Source organism: Artemia franciscana, chromosome 15 (assembly GCF_032884065.1).
Source record: "Artemia franciscana chromosome 15, ASM3288406v1, whole genome shotgun sequence".
NCBI lineage: Eukaryota > Metazoa > Arthropoda > Branchiopoda > Anostraca > Artemiidae > Artemia > Artemia franciscana.
Genome location: NC_088877.1, coordinates 22,565,252 through 22,587,520, shown reverse-complemented (window position 1 = coordinate 22,587,520; position 22,269 = coordinate 22,565,252). Strand labels below are relative to the sequence as shown.

At 34.6% G+C, this 22,269-nt stretch overlaps 1 protein-coding gene across 3 annotated transcripts in view; it reads left to right on the top strand.

Moving 5' to 3' along the window:
* Window positions 1-22,269, top strand: part of LOC136036197 (V-type proton ATPase 116 kDa subunit a 1-like) — an 82,799-nt gene that overhangs the window by 39,059 nt on the left and 21,471 nt on the right. The window contains exons 4-9 of one of the 3 annotated variants that reach the window (XM_065718283.1): window positions 220-348; window positions 6,477-6,562; window positions 14,863-14,989; window positions 17,960-18,136; window positions 20,354-20,566; window positions 20,916-21,206. In XM_065718283.1, coding sequence (XP_065574355.1) covers window positions 220-348; window positions 6,477-6,562; window positions 14,863-14,989; window positions 17,960-18,136; window positions 20,354-20,566; window positions 20,916-21,206 — 1,023 coding nt within the window. Of the gene's footprint in view, window positions 1-219; window positions 349-4,922; window positions 5,039-6,476; window positions 6,563-14,862; window positions 14,990-17,959; window positions 18,137-20,353; window positions 20,567-20,915; window positions 21,207-22,269 lie in introns of all 3 variants that reach the window. The other 2 variants (XM_065718284.1, XM_065718282.1) reach the window with 2 other exon arrangements.

Here is a 22,269-nt window from a genome sequence, read left to right as displayed (position 1 = left end):
CAAAAATTCCTTTTTGAGTTTTTTCTTACGTCAGTTTTTTTTTTACTTTAAAAAAGTCCACTTAAAAAAAGTTCTGGAAATATAGTCGTGCTATATTCTATTAATGTAAAGCAGAGGCGATGAGTCTTTTTTTGCAGGCAATAGAGACTTTAAAGAGAAAGCAAAATTCACGTACTTATTAACTAGTTCATATTCTTAGATTTTTCGTGTTCTTTTTAGGCATCTTTTGAGAAACTGGAGAAGGAGCTACGGGAAGTAAATGACAATGCCGAAACTTTGAAAAAGAACTACTTGGACTTGACGGAGCTTAAGCACATTCTAAGGAAAACTCAAACATTTTTTGACGAGGTAATAATTCTTTTCTTGGTCTTGATAGCTATTAATTATATCTGTTTAGGTCTGTCAATAAATCCCTTTTACTGTCAAAGTGATGTAAGTTTATGAAATAAATGAAAAGTTCAACAATCATTTTTCAAAATCCCTTTATTTTACGACCGTCATTTTGAAAATAAAGAATGTTTTGAGATAGCGAGTTACCGCACCACTGCTGCCGCCTGCTCATTGGTCTTGGGTTGTTTCGCCTCAATCTTTCACTAGCCGTGATCTGCTACGGTCGGTTACTTCTCAACTCTGCGACTTTGAAGTGCGCAGTACAATGAATAATCCAGATTTTTGCAAGTTTCGTAGTAATATAAGACCCATGAATGCAAGAAAACTGCGACCAAATGAAATATTTAGACAGATCAGTGAGTTGTATGGAAATGTGATGAACCAAGTATCAGTTTGTAGTCAACTTTTTAGTTATCAGCTCCTATTTGCACTTGTAGCCTATATCAGGTCTATACTCGGGTATTATTGTCCTGCTTGGAATCCTAAAACTTAAAACACAGTTTGTTTGTCAAAGAAAATAAAAGATGCTGAAAACACATCACTAAAATAATAGTGGGAACCCGCTATAGCAAAACGAAAGTCTCCTTGAGTTCTGGAACTTACCTATTTGTTCGATCGAAGACACAATTCGGTAAAGCGACATTAGCAAACGAGAAGAACCAATCTATTCTCCCATCTTCTGCACCGATGCATGCTTACCAGTCATCAGAACAAGTACAGCATGATGGGAATCAAATACCATGCTTTTTAACCACATTGATACTGTTGAAGGGACTTGAATTTTGCACATCACACCAGAAACAAAGCGCCAATTACTTTCCCCTCGAAAAAGAAAAAACCCAAACAAATTTTAAGCACGGGTTTGTATTGGGAATCGCAAGAGTGTTTTTCTCGTTGACTACCTGCTGAGAGGTTAGGCTACATATGTAGATGCATCCTGTTTGACGTTAAACAGACTTTGCTGCGTGATCCGAAACATGGCCAAGCGATGCTGACCAGTGGCCTTATCATCTCCACAGTAGCGTGCATTATCGTTCAGCTGCATTGACGAAAGACTTGCTTCAGTAGTTTAAATGGGAAGCCTGAGCATCAACCATGCTGTCCAGACTTTCCCCATTAAGTGTTGAATGACCTTTTGGTTGAAAACTGCTATGACATTGACGATGAAGTTACAGAGGCTGTTAATTATTGGTTAAACAGCTTGTCAGCAACTATGTATGCAAAAGGCATAGAAAAACCTGTTAAAATTTATTATAAGTACTTAAATTTCTATGGCAATTGTAGAGTAACCAAAGTGTGAAATGATGTGAATATAAATGTATTTTTTTCTTATATCATTTAGTGAGTAATGCAAAAGCATTTTTTGTTTTCGGAATGACCTCGTAGTAAATATAAAAGAAAATAATTCACAGTTTATATTAAAATTAGGTGTTTTTTGGATCACAGAAAAAATAGTGATTTTCGTTAATTGGACCAAATTTTCAAAAAATCGCTTTTGATTTAAAAAGTTAAAAATTCTTGCAATGTCTATTGCAGACTGAAATTCTTATTGATTTGATTCATTCTCGTAGTAGTTATTGGTGCGATGATATTTTTCAAATACAATGTGACTTTACAATTAGGAAATTAATTTAGTAATTGTAGTGGTAGTGTGAAAAAATATAAGTATTCCGAAATATAAACTCGGGTTTTTAGACAATTTCCCTGGTAATTTTAAATAATCTCTGTAATCAAACTATTATAAGGTTTTCTATTTCATGTTAGCTAAAGCTTCTCTAGTTTCTTTTTTGATTTTCGTGTAATTGGTTTCCTAGATCTCTTTCTTTATTTGATTAATCAATAAAATTAGATGAATTACCTAAAAATTGTCCTGAGCATGATTGATTAACCGAGCATAGTTGTTTCAGATAGAATTTAGTGCCACTGAACAGTTATTTTGTTGCAATTTCTGGTATCAATAACTTTACCATTCAATGCCCAAATTGATTGACTCAATTTTTGAAATTGGTTTGCTTCAAAATACCAATTTGACTTTTAACTCTGTATCATATAGATCTCAATACAAACTGTTTTACTGTTTTACAAACTGTTTACAATACAATACTGTTTTACCAAATTCATTTTCTTTAGAAACACAGTATCCAAACAAATATGAAACCCATTTTGAAGTCCATGCCTAAGTCCTGTAAAAATGAACGTGCGTGAAATTTTGTGAAGAAAATCGAAGCCTTAAGCACAAAAAAAAACTTTGCAAATATATTTTTTTGTGGAATTGTGAAAGAAAAGACCGATGCAGTTACCAGAAAATCTGTTATTAATCTTTGGACAAATTCAATTGCTTTCTGAATAAGAAATAATTAGATTTTGTCTGCACAAAGGTAAGCTCTTCCCAGAAAACAGTGGAATAGTTAGCAGTAACTGTGTTTTATCTTCGTTATATTTTTTTTTATAGAAATTAATTAGATGAACAAATCTAGATGTTTTATTAAAAACAACCCGTTCTACTTATTGCATCCAGCCATCCATCGTGTCTCTGTCCTATTGATTAGTTGCATGAGCCTATACTTGTAATTTTGTAGGAAATTAACAGCAATAGAATGTTTAAAAATGAATTTCTACTTCTTTTTTCAAGAAGTGCTTATAGTTTCATGGTAATAATATCTGAAATGTTTCTTCACCAAAGTATTGTTCAAGATTCCTAATTTTCAAATCCAAAACTTTTGGCAAATCAGACCCCTTTGTCATAAAGACTACTCTAGACTGCATAAAAAAACGAGCATTGTAAAAATTTCAGGGCATTGAAATCCTTGAAGGGTGATTTCATTCGCACCGGAAGAAACATTAAATAATAAAATTATCCTTTTTCAGTATTCGCAATGGAACCTTTCAAGAAGAAAGTATATTCTGTGAATTTTCTTTTCATTCGGAGTAGAACTTTCAGCGAAGAAAAAAAGTTATGATGCTAATACTACTGCTAATAACTCACTGAAGCACCTAGTCGCCTATGGCAAACATATAGCTACGCATGCTTCTCCATTCCAATCTATTCAGAGCCCCCCTCTTTACACCCTCCCAAGAAAACCAATTTCCCTTAAATCTTTCCTTACGACATACTTTCACCCCATTCGGAGACGACTTTCTTTTCGTTTGGCCCTAGACGCTTGGCTGACTAGGACGATCTAATGCAATCTGTCATCCTTCATTCCCAGAACGCGTCCTAACCATCGCAACCTTTCTCTATCTATGTTCCTAGAAAGCGGGGTACAACCACATGTTTCGTGCAGCTTATTGTTTCAGATACGGTCAGTCAGCCGTGTGCTCAAAGCAATCCGTAGGCAACTTCCCTTGAAAAAATCTAGCAAATTTTCTTCCGTTTTCTGGAGTGCCCACGCTTCAGAACCATACCTGACCACTGTCATCACTGTAGCTTCCAATATTGTAGTCTTGATTCACAGACTTATCTTCCCATTCTTCCAAAAAAAAATTCAATTGTAAAAAAAAAAAACACCCTGGGTCTTGGTTATTGTACTATTCATCTTCACTCCACCCACCGTCTTTACTAGTTATACTACCTAGGTAAGTGAAGCTGTCCACTTGATCCATCTTTTCGTTACCCAATGTCACCTTTTCATCTTCACTTATTCCTAGTCTTAGCGACTTAGTCTTCTTAATCCTAATCTTCAAACCTATTCTTGCACCTTGAACTCGCAAAACCTCTAGAAACCCATCCAGTTTGCTGATATTTTCATCTAGGATGCTTGAATTACCAGCATAATCGCAGCATAATCTAAAATCTTCAGCCTGCTTCCATGGCCTTATGGACGGTGGACCTTCCAGGAGTTTTGGACCTAGCCAAAACCGTAACTGCTAAAAGTGCTATAGGTTACCTTGAGGAATGCCCCCCTCGAGGAAATTATAGTTTAATAAACGACACTGCATTTATGCTGGATTCTGACCCTGAAGTAATAATAAAAAACCCAAAAATCGCGTCTTTCGTATTAGGTTGTCACATTTAATAAATATATTTGGATATTCAAAGCCTTTGTAGCACTTCCCTGGATCTTAGTAACTCTCTGTCTGAAACTCGTTTCTTATGTTGACCGAAATGTGATCATGTCATTTACTAATTATCACCGTAAACCAATTTTAGAAATAGTGCGAAGCGATATCGCATTCGTCTGTGGGACGCTGTCCGTTTTGAGGTTCGATTACTAATGCTTTATTTCAACATTTGCTGTATTACGTACAACGGTACAGTTTGCCAAGAACGATTTTATATTGTATACAACTTGCGCTAGTCTTCCTGTTCGCTTGTTTGATTGGCCTGTATTTATGGTTTTAATTGGTTATTGATAGTTTTTTCTTAGAATTGCTAGGATCTAGTAGTTGAGTAGCATTGAGTTTTGTTTTGCTAAATAAGCATTAACATTTGTTTGACTACGTTATTTCCATTTAAGTACTTCTTAAATTTATATTTGCTTTTGTTTCTTATTTTGTTTGCTTTGTTTTGTCCTTCGATTGTGGAAAAATAGGTTGAAGATAAATATTACGGATCTTCTCAGATGGCTGAAACAGGGACGGAAGATGAACACGTGACTCTACTTGGAGATGAGCCTCTTAGAACTGGAGCACAAGCACTGAAATTAGGGTAATCCTCGTGTCAGCTTTTAGAGACCCGCTTTATCATGCTGCTTCTTGTAGAAACTATGCAATTTTAATGATTTTTGGTTTGGTACAATGAAATGAAGTTCATGGTATTATTTTTATAATCACTGATCTGTAAGGAACACAAATTTGGCTTATTCCCTCTAACACAAGTTTGAAAAAAAAGAATTGGGTGCTTATTCGGCATAAAACTACGTATATTTTGCACCATTTTGTTATTAAAAAAGATGGGACTAATCAACACCATTGCCCCCTTGATTATGATAAATAAATTATTTTTTTACCGCTGTGTTTTATGTTAACGGAGTTAGCGTCTGTAATTTCTCCCAGTAATCAGCATAGGATGGCTAGCCCTCATCCCCCCATTGCATTTCCTGGCTGAAGGGCCTTGAGACGGAGATCAGCACCTCCGGTTTGGACCTTTAGGGTCTAGTGCCGCATCTTTACCTTTTTTTTCTCCCAAAATTGAGATCTTCGTTGCGAGTATTTTTTTTTCTTTTGCTCTATTCTTTTTGTCTGAGGAGAAATGCATTTGAGGAATTAGCCAATCTCGTTTGACATGACTTCCTTTAAGATTAAATTGATAGAGCCCAGTAAAACCCTCTAAAAGAATGGTGCATACAAACGTTTAAAACATTTAATGGTGCATAAAAAAGTGTTTTTTCACGTACACCCAGACACACACTAATTTGTATATATAAAACAAATATTATATATAATATTTGTTTGATATTTTAGCTTAAGAGCTGAATGTTAGCTATGAACGTACAATATGTTTTGATCCTATTGTCCTATGCTGCTCGTATTTGCTTAGATACAGCCTGTTTGCGTGTGTCGAATTATTATCGAGGAATACCTTATTTTTAAAGGATTTTTTTTTTCATTAAAAAGTAACATTTTCAATCGAAATCTTTTATGTGAAAGTATATTTGATCTGTGGTTAAACGAGGTTTTCAACATAAATTCGATGAGGCTGTGTGTAGATTATTTAACTTTTAGTAAGATTATTTTACTATACCCCTTAGCATGTCGCGTTGCTGTCTGTACTTTTTTATGCTAGTATTATTGTGTTATTGATGTACTTCCACACTTCCGTATAAATCTTTTATTCCTACATTTCTTCTTTTGTCTGCACTCTTTTTAGATTTTGTCTTATGGCTGTTTTTGTTATTTTGTTATTTTTGTTTTAATGGCTACACATTGGAAAAAATAATGACAATTTGCTTGGAATATTACATATTAAAGTTGAAACCTAATTATTGTTTTTGAATGCATTAGTTTACAAACATGCGTCTAGTTCATTTAAAAACAAAACGGTAAATCAAGTATATGCAATGTTAGCCAAATTTGCTAAATAATATGCTTAGTCTAGTTGCTTTGATTTTCGTTTTTTTTTGCTTTTATTTGTTTTTATTTTGAAGCGTGAGACTCTGCTTGAAACAGAAAGTATGTCGCGAGCATTGATTCCTGAGGATCAGCTTGCTGGAAGGCCAGGTGTCCATCTCGGGTAGGTATTTTATGGAAAAATTTTGGTATTCCAAAGGAAAAATGAAAGTTTTTCTTGAGTAATTTAGAAGCTTTAATAAATTCAATTTAATCTTATTTTCCGTTCCAATATTTTTTTTAAAATAGAACCTATTTCTGTATGTTAGTATTGATGTGCGATATATGAGCCAATAGTTGCCTCTTTGAAGTGGAGGTTCTAAAAAATAGAATATAGCAAGGCATATAATATAAATATATATATATATATATATATATATATATATATATATATATATATATATATATATGATAATATATATAATATATACTATATATATAGTATATATATAATATATATAATTATATATATATTCTATTTATATTAATTTATATATATATATATATATATATATATATATATATATATATATATATATAGAATATAAGCAAGGAGTGAGGCATTCCTGCAATGCTGTGGTTGCGATCTAGTAGGGAAATACCAGCCTCGTTTTACTATTTCATTTTGGATTGTAGACAATCAAAACTGTAGATTTTATTGGCTTAGGCAATTTTCTTGCTATAAATACTTTCTACTACCTAGTATTTTCGCATATAAATTAGCAAATATCGCTTCAGAATCGCCTGCTCTAAAATACTCTGAAAAACTAAAATATGAAACTGAGAAAATGAGTCTGCAGCTATTACAAGTGTCTTTCTAACAGAAGCTGGAATTATTGGGTGGCGCCAGGCACGTACGCAGGAATTTTTTTGGGGGGGGGCCAAAATCTTCGAAACAGCAAATATAAAGTAGTACTTTTTTATTTAATAGCTAAATAAATGCTAAAAGCACGTACATCAGAACACACAGATTAACTTTAATCTGTAGTATTGCCGCGGATGAGAGGAAGAAGACTGAAGCCTCAAAAGTACGTTTTAGGCTCAGGTTATGTTTATAGCAATTTAGAACCAGTGATTAATCTATTATATCCCACTGGCAAGGAAATTTTAGGGTTAACAGCGCAATATGGGTGCTGTGGGGGGTAGTTCTTCTATTGCGAAAACGTCGATTTTATTGAAAAATGATAGTTTCCAAAATTGATCCATTAAAAGCTGTATTTTATCCTGAAAAGGGGGATAAACGCCCTAATATCAAGGATAATTATATTTTAATGTGGAAAGCACTCTCTTTACGAAAAAAAATAACAGTACAATCGCTAATTACTTCAAAGAGGGTAAAAGCTTAGACAGAAAATGAATTAATAATTGGACAGTGACTTGACTGGATAATTACATGCTGTAAAATCTAAAAAAGGCTTCACACTTGTATCTAGATTCTTAATAAATATCCTACTTTTGCCATAAATCCCAAGAAACCATGGGGAAATTAAACATTTCACAAAATTTCGGGGGGGGGGGGCTGGAAGCCCCCACCCCTGTGCACGTGCCAGGGTGGTGCGTATTTCAGTCGTGGTTGCATACTCACTTTTACATTAAAGATTTAAATCCTTTCATTTTTCCTTTAAAAATATGTTTATGTGTATATGTGTTTTTTTTTTTTTTTTTTTTTATTAGTGCTGAAGTTTTGGGTGGACTTAGATGTTAGAATGATTTTTAACTGAAAATACCGATGGCGTTCTCAGATGTTTGTAGTCTCATGTGCCATTGTAACTCTTTATGTTTTTCTTCCTTCTTTTTACTCAATACTTTTTTTTTAATTTTTACATTTACCCTTAAAAAATAAGGGATAAAAATTTTGTTACATTATTTATGTATGGCATAAATGGTAATAAGAGATGAATCCAACTTAATGCAGGGTTTCTTAATCATAATTTTCTATAAGATCCATACTCACATTAGCTACTGCGAAAAGGGTTTAGAAGATAGAAGACCTCGGTGACTTGAACTCGTGCCTGACAAGAATTAAAGTTAACATGTGATATACCATTATTTGAAAAAAAAAACACAGACCATAGCAAAAGATAAAAAAATAATAATAATTTTATTGGATTTCTAGTTACATTTGTTTAATATGGTATATAATACCAATGGCGTATAATGCACCAAATCTTGATTTTGTTATCTACTTCTTCTTATTTTATGTGTTATAACTTCATTTTAATGAATAAGACCACCAGGTAATAAAAATTTTGATTTTCTATTCGTAATTGTAGTGCAAACTGATTTCTAAACTTGTTGATTCCGAGGAAAAAAAACAAGAAACAGAATTTTTTTTTTCAACTTATCGCGTTGTCGGTACAAAGCTTTTCTGTTGTCCCAACGATTCAAAAAGTTCCGATTATTTCTTTTACTCAGCTGATGTTGCTTTAGCTTTGTATTACCCAAATTAGGTTTTCCTATATTAGGTTTTCCTATATTTTCCTATATTTTGCCTTTGTCTAATTAATGGCTCTTGCGTGTCTAATTCATGGCTCTGGTGTAAATGGAGAAATTTATCTTGTCGACTGAAACGTTTGACATTATGTCTAACTCTTTATTTAGCATAGCTTATAAGCAGCGATATTTAGTTTCTTTTTAACCTTATCCTTGATTTTTAAAATTTTCTTTTATTTTGTGGAATCACGTTTCATTGGTTTAAAAGTTTTAAAGTATATTTGCGTAAAATCCATGCGAAAGTATATTTAATATATTCATAGAACGGATTACTGAGTTTTTAGCATACAACTGCTTAGTCAGAATGCCGTTTCGAATCCCAAAAAACTTCTTCGTCCGTTTGGCTTGAAACTTACATCGTTAAGTTCTTATGCTTTTGATAACCCGGATACAAAAGGAAGAATAAAGAAAAATATTAAACTGCAAGTCTCTGGGCCAAAGGTATGCGAATATGCAGCAAAAAAAAAAATTAGTTTTGGGACAGATGACCTCAAACCCCAAGAAAACGGTTTTTCCTTTTTCTTTTTGAAATATTACTTCCTACCAGTAAAAGAACGAAAACTTTTCTCTAAATGGTTTAAAACTTAAACCCGTATGATCTTGGGCCTAGGGAATCAAAATTTGCTTTGGGGCACGGGCCCCCAAAACCGCGCTTAATTTTTGGACAAGGAGAAACCCAACGCACAAATTTCAAATTCGTTTTGGGCATGTTCCCCCAAAAAGAGCTAAAAAATCTATTCGGCTTGAAACTTTCATTGCCCTGTCCTTTTGCTTAGGGAGCCCGGATGCTCAAGGAAGAATAGAAATATAAATAAATAAACTGTAAGTCCCCGGGCCAAAGGATTGCAAATTTACGACAAAAAATTCAATTTTGAGGCAAGAACCTTCAACTACTAGAAAAATGTTCCTCCTTTTGCTTTCTGAAACAATAGTTCCTCCTGACGAAGGGCCAAAATTTTTTCTTAGAATGGCTTAAATGTTACACCCCTTCAAAGCTGGGCCTAGAGAACCTTCACGAACAAAAATCAATTTTATGTTGGGGTTAAGGACCCCAACAACTAGCGTGAGAATCTTTTTCGATTGGCTTGAAACGTATTTCAAAAGTCTTTTGATCGAAGGGATCACAAGTCGCAAAAAAATGAAAAATAAAAGTGCCCAAAAAGGGCCCACATTCCTTATTTTTAATAAAGGAGCATGTGCCTGTATCACAACTGTAATCCAAGAGAGGTAAAAACTATTATTTTTCTTGGATTGGCTTGAAACTTTCAATGATCATTGCCTGGGCTAAGATACCTACATGTTTTTGTTTGGAGGGAGAGGGCGTAAATGGGCCCGTTAACGGGCCGTGAACTTCATTGTCCCTGATCAGTTTGAAACTTGCAGCCATAAGTCTCCGGGCAAAAAAAGCGTAGAAATAAAAAATTGGTTTGAGGGCATGATCTCGTAAAAAAAAAAAAAAATGGTGCAAAAAAGAACCGAATTCTTTTTTTCACTTCAAAACTTGCATCCTTTAGTGCATAGGATAAAAGGACTCCAATGCAGAAGGAAAATAGGAAAGACCAGGTTCTTCCTAAAAGAGGGTAAAAAATAATTTTTTTTTTCTGACGAGATTACAATTTAAAACCGTAAGTCCACGGGCCAAGTCGACCCTAATGTACAAGAAAAATTTTGTTTAGGGACACAATCCTCCTTCCGAAAAGGGGGTCCAGAAGAGGACTGAAATATTTTTTTCGATTTGCTTGTACTTAACGATTGCTGCCTAGCCTAAGGGAATTGCAGATTCCTTTTTGGGAGAAGGGAGGGTTCAGGGGGCTTGGAAATGGGCCAAAATACCTTTTTTCTCCTTGATCGGTTTGAAACTTATAACCTAAATCCTTGGATCAAGGGGAACCTAGTGGATAAAGTGGTAAGCCAAATGGACCAAACTTTTTTTTTTCGGACGCAGGTTGAAAAGCCACAGATAGGTATTTCTTTATCTGCTTTAGAAGTACATGTCGACAGGGCCATAGAAACCTCTATGAAGACGAAAAATTTTGATAAAATTAAGTGGTATTGATTTGTGACATCAGAAAATAGGTGCAATATTCTGTGTCATTCTATAGTTTATCGCTCGATATAGTTTGTCGCGTGTATGGTCAAGTCAAATGCCACCTGTTCTTGAAATATGCTTTAGATTAACCACACTTAAATGAAAGCTATGGCTAGGTGAATACACCCTCTACCCTTCCTAAAACCACACTGTTCTTCTCTTTAAACTTTATGTATAGCATCTCTGAGTCTAAAAAGTATCATCATGCTAAACCAGGCTAATGCCTGTATAATAACCACACTCTTATCACCTTTCTTATAGAGGGGCTTAATGATAGTTTTCCTAAAATCCCTAGGTACTTCCCCTTTTTCAAAAATCATGTTCATAATCTTCAGAAACTTATTTTTAACCTCATAACCACCATATTTAAGAAATTCATTAACCGCACTATCAGCCGGGATCTTATTATTATTTAATCTGTTTAGTATTGTCACTATTTCTTCTTCACAAAATAAATACTCCTTCACATGTTCTACCCATCTCTCTTAAACTTTTTCCTAGTCACTAATTGTGTCCGTTACTTATCTTTAACTGGGAGAGGTCCAGATTGACTTACCTCTCGATATATTAATATGCCAGTTCAACATTTTACTATTATGCTGTCTGGTTGCATCTTCAAGATCTTCGGCAATTTTATCCATAGCCTCCACTGCACACTTCCTGAGTTCATTTTTTAATCCCTTCTCCACTTTCTTTTACATTTATTTTATTTATTTAAGAATTAACGACGCTTCTTGACTACTAAGGTCCTTACGTCGGCCCTGCAGTGCATTCCTGCATCGTGATTCGATCTCTGTTTACATTTATTTTATTTTCGTATGATCCATCATTCAAGTAATTCTTCTACAAGCCCGTCCTCCTCTCTATTACACATAAAGTATTTTCACTAATATTGCCAGCTGCGTTTCTTACTTTCTTCCCTAAGAAAGCATCAGCAACTATTTTCTTAAAAGTTATTCCGACCATCTTCTACATTGTCAAACTCTAAGCTCTCCATTTTAGTATCCAACTGTTCCTGGAAAGTTTCTCTCAAATCTTCACCCTGGTGTCTACCAACGTCATAGCATCCCGGAAAGTAGATACCCTTCCTAAATTTCACCTTTACATTAACTCTAAACACTAGTAGATGGTGATCTTTACTTTTGGCATCTTTAAATGCACTCAAATATACCCTAGTATCTAGTATCGATCCTGCCAGTCTTTGGTTTACAATAACATAATAAGGTTAGCTGTCTTACCGTCACTTGAATACCTTTCTAACTTATGGGCCGTTTTACAACCAAATATTATATTGGTTATAACTAGGGTTATACTTACAAAATTGCAGCAGTCTGTAACCATTACCGTTTTCTTTTCCTACACTAAATTTACCTACGTGAAGATACCATCTATCCCTATTTCTACCAACGTGGGCGTTAAAATCTCCGACTAAAAACACTATATTTATACCCGGGACCCTGTCTATTTGTTCCTGTAGCTGTAAGTAAAATTCATCCAAGTCACTTTTATCTCCGTCAGTCGGTTCTACAGGGGTATATATCGTGCATTTTTTAGTCATAAAATGATCGACTACCATTCTATCATTAATACCTTCCCAACCTAAACAAGACTAAGCAGCTTCCTTATTCATCGTGAGCCCTACTCCCTGTCTATATACCCCGTCCTCCCTGCCTGAGTAAATAAATTCCATTTCACCTAATTTAAATCGAGACTGGAGGGCACCCCCCTCCTTGCCCTTTTTAGGTGCCCCTTCTGGTCAACACTGATTGAAATCTTGAAATCAATTTTTTTTTCAAAGTAGTGAACAGGTCTCGTAACTACGCCTCCAGGAATGCCATGCCCCCCAATGTCCTGGGGCAAGGATCGCAAATAATGCAATTTGCTCATTGTTTTGGTAAGATTTCTCAATAGAAAAAGGGGAACGTTTGGTTCAATGTGTATTCGAGAAGGCTAAGGGTATTAAGGTGAAACTTTAGAGGATGTGGATGGTTATGTGAAACTAAATCGAAAGGCAGTTCGTGCGTCCAGCGAATCAAAAAGGAGAATCCACAGTATATTCAGAACAGCTGAGGGTATCAAGTTGAAATTTTTGGTACTTGTCGACGGGATGTTAAAAGTGATTTGAGGTCCCTCCCCCCCCCCTCCCTTGCCTGTTCTAGTTGCCCTCCCTCCAAAAGTATTCAATCAAAATTTGAAATAGTCATATGTTTCAAAATAATATGAAGGTCTGATAATAACGACTATGATTTTCGACATAACGCCTTAAATTAGATATTCTTTTTCCCGGACTCAACTGCCTTTCTATGACGAACAAATAAACGTTCAAATGGGGGTAAGTCCATTTATTTAGATTTTAGACAGTGAAAACAGGCACAAAAGTTTACATATTTCGATCACATATACAGCGATCGTCATCAGTAGAAATACTCCGGTAGAGTATTTTTACTGATGATGATCGCTGTATATTTGATCGAGATATCTAAACTTTTGTACCTGTTTTGACTGTCTAAATAAATGGACTTATCCCCATTTGAACATTTATTTGTTCATTATAAATATGGATAAGACACAACCCCATTGTAGCTATTGAAATGGATGCCGAACACAATAAAACACTCTGTGTACATGCTGGTTATGAAAAGGGAGGATCAACAATATCTAAGGAACAGCTGATGGTATTATGTTGATACTTTCAGGGGATGTTGAAGAGCTATTGGAGGGCAATCAGCTCCTTTCACCTTTTTAGATGCTCCCTCCCCTCATCAATCGTCAAAATTTTGAAAAAGCGATTTTATTAAAAATAGTCAAAAGGTGTGTGTGTGTTCGTTAGGACTAATGGTATTAAAGTGAAAATTTCGGTAGTGTCGAGGGGCATGTTAAACTAAATTCAAACGAATGCAATATCTCTGTATCTGCAATAAGATGGCTTGGGTATTAAATTTTGATTTTCGGGGTATGTTGAAGAGAGATATTAAAAAGTGGCCAGGTGGCCACTTTTATTTTTTTATTTTATGTTATTTTATTTTTTTTATTTCTTTCCAAGGACTGTTCAAGATACATATTGTTTTCAGTCACTACAATGTCAAATTAGAGGAAACTCAAGCCGTTTAGAGGATTTGAGAGGGAGAGGGTCGACTCACTCTTACGTTTGTTTAGGCATTATTCGCAAGCCTATGTTGTTTGCCTTATTGTTGTTGTGTCGTTGTTGATGATGCGAAAAATAAAAAACTGCTAGAAGCATTTTGGTTCTGTTCGTTTCGGGCTTGATTTATTCATTCATAGTATTTTTTATTTCGTTTGAAGTTGGAATTGTTTGTAACTCTATTTCTGCTCGTGTTAAATTTTAATATGGTTCCCTATTTTTTTTTTTTTTTTTTTTTTTTTTTTTTTTTTTTTTTTTTTTTTTTTTTTTTTACTAAAATCTACCTTAAAGAGAATTTTTCTCCTCGAAGACACTATTTAATTAGGAAAGGGTGGGCGGGGAGGGAGAGCTCTAATCACGAAGATATCAAAAAGGAACTGATTTCTGTAGAATATTCTTAACATGTATTAAGTCGAAGTGTCAGTTGTTAGAAATACGTGGTCTCTATTAGGCACAAGCGGGAAAATCGTGAATATATAGACACAATCAAAAAAAAAATATAGAAAAAACATTGGAATTTGGGGAGGTATCTCCCTCCATGTATATACATATCTGTTCCCGTGCCAAACATATTGGACGCTAGAATTCGCTTGTTTTAACTATGCACGTCACTCATTCTTTCGCATGCGTATATGTCTTTGAACACGTATCAAAAAAGTCCCTATTCCTTTGGCAATGTTACATTTTTGTAATTTTTTAGATTTGTAGCCGGAGTTATACTTCGTGAGAGAATGCCAGCGTTTGAGCGTATGCTCTGGAGAGCCTGTCGGGGTAATGTTTTCCTTCGTCAAGCTGAAATCGAGACGCCACTCGAAGATCCTGTCACTGTAAGTCTTTTTAGATAAATTGAAGTTAAACGCATATTTGTTATTGGTATTAAAGTTTAAAAATGATTTTCCAGAGTTTGTTAATTTAATCCGTGTGCTTACTCAGATATCAACAATATGTCAATTTGTCAGTTTGTCAAGAATATGTCTTCCAAGATGTAAATTTGTATTTGGGGTAGGGAAGGGTGTCCAAGTTACTGAGTGGACTGAGATCGCTACTGAGAATTAAAACGCTAGCAATCCCAAGACTTGAAAAAAATTCCAAGATGTCAAATAAAAATAACTGTTGTTACTGCTATTTATTTTTCACCCAGACTATACAATAGTATAATATGTAGAGTAGCTCGTAAAAAAAAACAATACCTAATACAATGCTTAAAAAGCACAGAAAGGAAACTCCCAGATTTTTGAGGAAAGCCCTATGAATGGCAGCTTAAAAGTGGCCTGTCAAGTGCGCAGTCAATATCTTGAAAAAATTTTTGGTTCTTAATGGACATTTTTGTTTTTAGTTCGTGTAGATCTGCAGAAAACTCACATTTTTAGTAGGAGCGTGTATTACTAGCGCATAAACGAAATTACATCCAGCGCAAGAAAGAAAACTCACTTTAGGAACGGGGAGACTGAACAAGATTTATGTTATTGAAAGATAATTCTCTGATAACATTTTTGAACGGTCAAACACTGATGCTGCTAAATGATTAAAAAAATAATATTATAAGTATTAACTAACTATTTCAATATATTTGTCATATAAACCATTTTTGTAAGAACGCGGATTTTTTCTAATGTCGTAATACGAGTATTATTCAGGAATCACAGATTACAATCTATTTCCTAGATCCCTTGTTTCTCTGCAAATTAAAGCTAGGAATGGATTTTATTTGTTAGTTACGTCAACTTTGGAGATTCTCTATATTAATTGCCCAGCCCACACTTTTGCCCAGTATTGGAAGTGTATGCCAATTAAATATTCTAACGCCGAAATAAATGTAGTATAGTAATAAAAGGATAGTAAACTACTTTTCAGCTATTTCAATGACCTGAAATGGTGAATTAGAAGTATCGTGTTTCCTAGTAGCTTCTTTTACTGTCATCTTAATAAGGTCTTAAAAGAAAGTGATGATATACAAATAAATTTTGTCTCGAAGTTTTTTTCATGAACATTGAATGAAGATTGACATATAAAAACTATTCAGGTTCGTTTATTAACTTTTCAATAGGAAGGCTCTCACTGAAAATTTAATAGGATTTCTAAACTCACGTCCGAACAATCCCAAGGCTAAAAAAAAACCCAAGATGCAAAAGATCACCATATATCTACTTAATTTATTTTTTGTATCTATTGGATTAACGCCGCTTCTTGACTGCTCAGATCTTTGCGTTGTACCTATATCCAACGTTGTGACAGGCCTGTTTGATAGCCAAATTGTAGATGTCGCCCGTGTCTGCTCAAATAGATGGCGATCATAAATGTATATCTAAAATTATGTTCTAAGCTTACCAGTTTAGAGAACTAGCTGTTATTCTTAAAAAGAAAGCGACTCATATCAAACTTTTCTAGTTGCTATAGGATTGCTATATTGGAAAACACAAATGTGACTAGGGTCACCTCTCCACCATAACGAAATTGATTATTTTACCCACAGTAGAGTACCAAACAAGTTCCAAGACAGAAATCGTACTCAGATGAGAGAAATGAATAGAAATTAAGGAAAATTTTGAGTCAGTAAAGAAAAAAGTAAGGAAAGTGCAAGTGATTCGGTGAGTAGTCCTGCTGAGCCGCAATCGGTGCATGAAGAAAGTTACGAAAATTAGAAAACTAGAAAAAAAAACTGTGAGAGACAGAAGAAATAGAAAAAAAACAAAAGATTAAAAACAAAGCAAATATGAATGTAATATCAACCTGAATAAAAAGGTGATCTGCCTGCCTTAGATAAAAATAAAGAATGGAAAAAGTCGAAGCTTGAAACTATATATAAAAAAAAAATTGTATTTTCATTTGTATTTACATTTCCTCCATTCTTTAAATGCTTTTGCTAAGCTTCTTCTTGCTCTGAAGAGGGCTTAGGGGAGTTTTCTACCAAAATACCAGCACTTTTTTATTTTTACTCACTGGTCATATATTATTTCTCAGTTTTTATTCCTTTTTTCTTCTTTGACTAAAAAAGCTTGACTTTTAGACGGAAGAAGATACTATCATCTAAACCATGGGAATCTGACGCGTACCGCCATACTCGTAAAACTAAGCGTACGCTGTTTACCTATCTAGAACATCTTATTACAAAATATTTTCTAATAACTTGTTCTTTGTCACTACGCAATCTCTGTGGTTCATAAAGTTATTATTTTTTCTCTTACAAAAAGAGGCAACAATTGTAACATGCCAGCTTTCAGATTTTGGTAATACAGTAGAATTCATTAGGAGGAAAATTTCTTCACATACGTATATATGGCCAGGGCAGAGAGTACAGTTGGAAGCTTTGCCAATACATATAAATGATAATGAATAATTAAAAAAAAAAAAAAATATTGAAAATAGATAAAAGGATTTTGGTCGCCTCGTGTCATAGTGTTTCTTTTGCTTTCTGAGACAAATTTTTAAAGGTGTATTTAAAGATTTCGTAATTTTATCTAGAGAAAAAGGGGGAATACTATTCTTTTATCGAAAGACTTCCATTTTTATGAATTTTAAAAATAGCTTCTGCAGCAGCACAATTTTTTTTCAGCTTTTCTCATTTCTGCATTTTCCCTTATTTATATTATAGTTTCCTTCACCCGCCATGCCCGTTGGAAATTAAAATTGTATTTAATACTAAGTATAATCTTAACACCATGTGACGTATTATTTTCCTGATGTATATAATGAAAAGAGAAATCACCAATGCTACAGCACAAAAAAAAAAAAAAAAAAAAAATGTAACGTTTGATGCTATTTTGATTTTTGATTTTATTTTATTTTATTTTTTTCAGGGTGACTATGTCTACAAGACTGTGTTCATAATCTTTTTCCAAGGCGATCAACTCAAATCTCGTGTCAAGAAGATATGTGAAGGTTTTCGTGCCAGTTTGTATCCGTGCCCAGAAACGCCTGCTGATAGACGTGAAATGGCAATTGGCGTCATGACAAGGATTGAAGATTTAAATACGGTATGCACTAGACATGCAAAATAGAAAGCAAATATAATACAAAAAATAGCACAAAATGAATAAAAACAGTAATTAAAAGAAGAGGAGAAAAGGAAATCAATAAAGTGAATCGGTGGAAATTTAACACATTTAATAATAACTAAACTAACAGAGTATATAAAAATAAAGTACTAAAAATATTAACGTAATTAATTTTTTAGTCCACACTACCTTTCCATTTGCAGAATTTAACAAATTAAGATATTGTAAAAATGGGCGTAATATTTTAAACGCGTAATAACGGATGTAACGGGCGTAATAAATTTATATGGATAAGTTAAATGCTTTGTATTTTTTGCATTGAATAGTAAGCTGTGTTTATATATGCCGATTGAAGGTAATGCGAAAATAATTTTGCTGTAATGTTTTTTTTTTTGTGGTATAAAAAGGAAAAAAAAAAGAATTTTTACAGAGGCTGGTCTGACCAATTCTTGATTTTCTTTGATTTAATTTCTTTTTACCTCTTGCCTTATCAAAGTCGAATTCAGTTTGGGGTCCCAATTTGAAAAATCTGACGGTGTTGTAGCAGATAACACCTAACATATTCAGAAATATTTCGATTATTTGCTAAAATATCTGTTCTTATTTAAGCTGTCCGGTTCCAAGCCGGCTTAAGCGCTTGAACTGTTCCAGCTTACGACTGATACCTGTTATAACTATGTATTCATATAATAACAATATACTCAGTACTTATATGCTTATTACCGGACTCGACACCCTTTAAAACAAAAATAGCCTATGTTTTTATTTACACTGTTTATTTATTTTGAAAATTATATAAAAATAAATAAATAGAACAAAAATAGTATACTATTCCAACTCAAGATTTAAAATGTATAATAATTAAAAATAAAACTCTATACCTATATAAATAAAGGTGTAAATCCATAGATGTGACCATTATTTACGATCGTGAACATAAGCGATCAGATCGTATGAACATAAAGAGAGACATGCTGACTAACTTGATGGTTCTTTTTTTTTAATTGAATTTTATTTTAATTTTTTATATCAGCTTATGGTGCTTATTACTACTACTACTACTAACTACTCACGTCAGCACAAGCGGCCTGAGGCCAACACAGCTGCGCCTGCTCTTCCTCCAGCCTAATCTATTCAGAGCTTCCCTCTTTACACCCTCCGAGGGAGTTCCCATTTCCCTTGAAACTTTCTTTATAATATCCTCCCAACCAGCCACGGACGATCTTCTGTCCGATTAACCCGAGACGATTGGCCGAAAAGGAAAATCTTCTGCGATCTGTCATCCTTCATCCGAAAAACGTGCCCTAACTATCTCAACCTTTCTCTCATTATAGCTCTAGAAAGTGTGATTGAGCCACACTTTTCGTACAGCCTACTATTTGAAATGCAGCGTTTTTTTTCGTTAAGTGGACTAAACCATTTAAGTTACTGATTACTGTCCAATAGTCCGAGATTCCAATATTTTTTTTCTTCTAATTGAAATGTGAACAAAGGCTGTTCCAGAAACTCTTTAAATCTACTGTAATAGAAAAACTTTTTCTAAATGTTAGAGAGCGGAACATCTTCTATTCCTTCATCCAATCAGATGGAAATGCGACGCAAATAAATCGGAATAAAGGAGAAGTAAAACAAGAGTCAGACTAGGAACAAGAAGTAACAAACATGTTTGGTACTCCTGATTCCTGTTATTGTATTGCACATGCAAACAGGACTTGAAGTGTAAAATTTCCTACCAACAAAATTTTACTCATTTCTTTCTTATGCAAACGGATAAAAATAGACCTTTTTTTTTGAATTTAGCGCTAGAGGAGAAACAAGATTGCATGTAATTGTTACTGGTAAAGGCGTCGATTACCTCCACCACCTACCCTAGTCGGTATTGAACAACAGTTTTTAGCATCTACCGAGATAATATATGGTTGGATAGTGTAGTATATCATCCACTTTGTACCAAATAAATGTCTTTTTCTCTTTGTTAATTTTATTATCTGGATATTGCCAAATTGAGTTTTAGACAGTTCTTGATAAATACTTCTTATGATTGGTCAGCACCTCCTGGTCCACGAAAAGGTCCACAAAGCCTAAGAATTTTTTTTATAGATATTTCTATTTATACTTTTTTTGTAAAACCGATGTTTTTTAAAAGATGTTTAAATTATAAGTGTGTATAGAAATATGGGCTTTCTTTTTTTATAGGTATTGAGTCAGACTCAGGATCATCGTCAGCGAGTATTAGTTGCGGCTGCTAAGAATATTAAATCATGGTTCATAAAAGTGCGTAAAATAAAGGCGATCTATCATACATTGAACATGTTTAATTTGGATTTGACACAGAAATGTCTCATTGCAGAATGTTGGATCCCTGTGGCTGATTTAGAAACAATTCATTTGGCCCTTCGTCGCGGAACGGTAGGCTATTTCTTTCTTATGCTTTCTGTGAGTTAAGGCGAAGAAAATACTGATACTTTGGAATTTTTTGAGGAGCTGAAACTGATCGGCTATTTATATTAAAAGAGAATGCTTAAGGGAGGAGAAAGAGAAGTGTAATTTAAACAGTGAAAGTTATTAAACTCACTATCTGCAAACGGTCTTTGTACACAATAAGCAAAATTGTTGGATGAATTTCAATTTAGCTGCCTAACGAGGTATTTTTTTGCAATAGCTTCATAGTAAATTTATTTTTTAGGATAATAATATTTGTTGATTGTTTTTACTATGATAAGGCTCTTTGGAACTCAGACTATTTTTTTATTTTCAGGAACGCAGTGGAAGCTCACTCCCCCCAATTTTGAACCGAATGGATGTAAAGAAAGTACCTCCAACTTACAATCGTACAAACAAATTCACTAACGGCTTTCAAAATTTAGTGGATTCTTACGGTGTGGCCACTTATCGCGAAGTTAATCCTGCACCATTCACCATTATCACGTTCCCATTTTTATTTGCCGTTATGTTTGGTGACTTAGGTCATGGAGTTTTGATGACTATTTTTGCGGCATGGATGGTGATTCGTGAGCGTGTACTAGCCGCCAAGAAAATCGAAAGCGAGGTAAGGGAACTTTTCCCTATAGCTGTTGGGGCGTACGAAAGACTAAAACTATAAGTAAAATCTCTTTTTTATGGCACTTGGTATTAACCAAGTGACATATAGCGATCGCAAATTCTGTCGGTCTGTCTGTCTGTCGGTCTGTAACTCCCGGTTTTCCTACTTTAGGCACTTCCAGGTAAGCTAGGATGATGAAATTTGGCAGGTGTATCAGGTACCGAACCATATTAAATTAGAAATATTCGTTTTCGCGATTTGACCGTCTGGGGGGGGGGAGTGGGGGGTCGGTTAATCCGGAAAAAATAGAAAAAATGAAGTATTTTTAACTTACGAACGGGTGATGGGATCTTAATGAAATTTGATGTTTGGAAGGATATCGTATCTCAGAGCTCTTATTTTTAATTCTGACCGGATCCGGCGACATTGGGGGGAATTGACGGGGGGAACCTAAAATCTCGGAAAACGCTCAGAGTTGGGGGATCGGGATGAAACTTGGTGGGAAAAATAAGCACAAGTCCTAGATACGTGATTGACATAACCGGAAAGGATCCGCTATCTTTGGGGGAGTTGGAGGGGGGAGGATTAATTCCGAAAAATTAGAAAAAAAATGAGTTATTCTTAACTTATGAAGGAGTGATCGGGTCTTAATGAAATTTGATTTTTGGAAGGATATCGTGTCTCAGAGCTCTTATTTTAAATTCTGACCGGAGGGATCGGGGTGGTAAAAATAATCATAAGTCCTAGATACGTGATTGAAATAACCGGGACAGATCCGCTCTCTTTGGGGGAGTTGGGGGAGGAGGGTTAATTCTGAAAAAAATGAAGTACTTTTAACTTATGAAGGTGTGATCAGATCTTAATGAAAATTGATGTTTAGAAGGATATCGTTTCTCAGAGCTCTTATTTTAAATCCTGATCGGATCCGGTGAAGGGGAAGTTGGGGGGGGGAACCTAAAATCTTGGGAAACGCTTAGAGTGGAGTGATTGGGATGAAACTTGGTGGGAAAATTAGGCACAAGTCCTAGATACGGGATTGACATAACCGGAACGGATCTGCTCTCTTTGG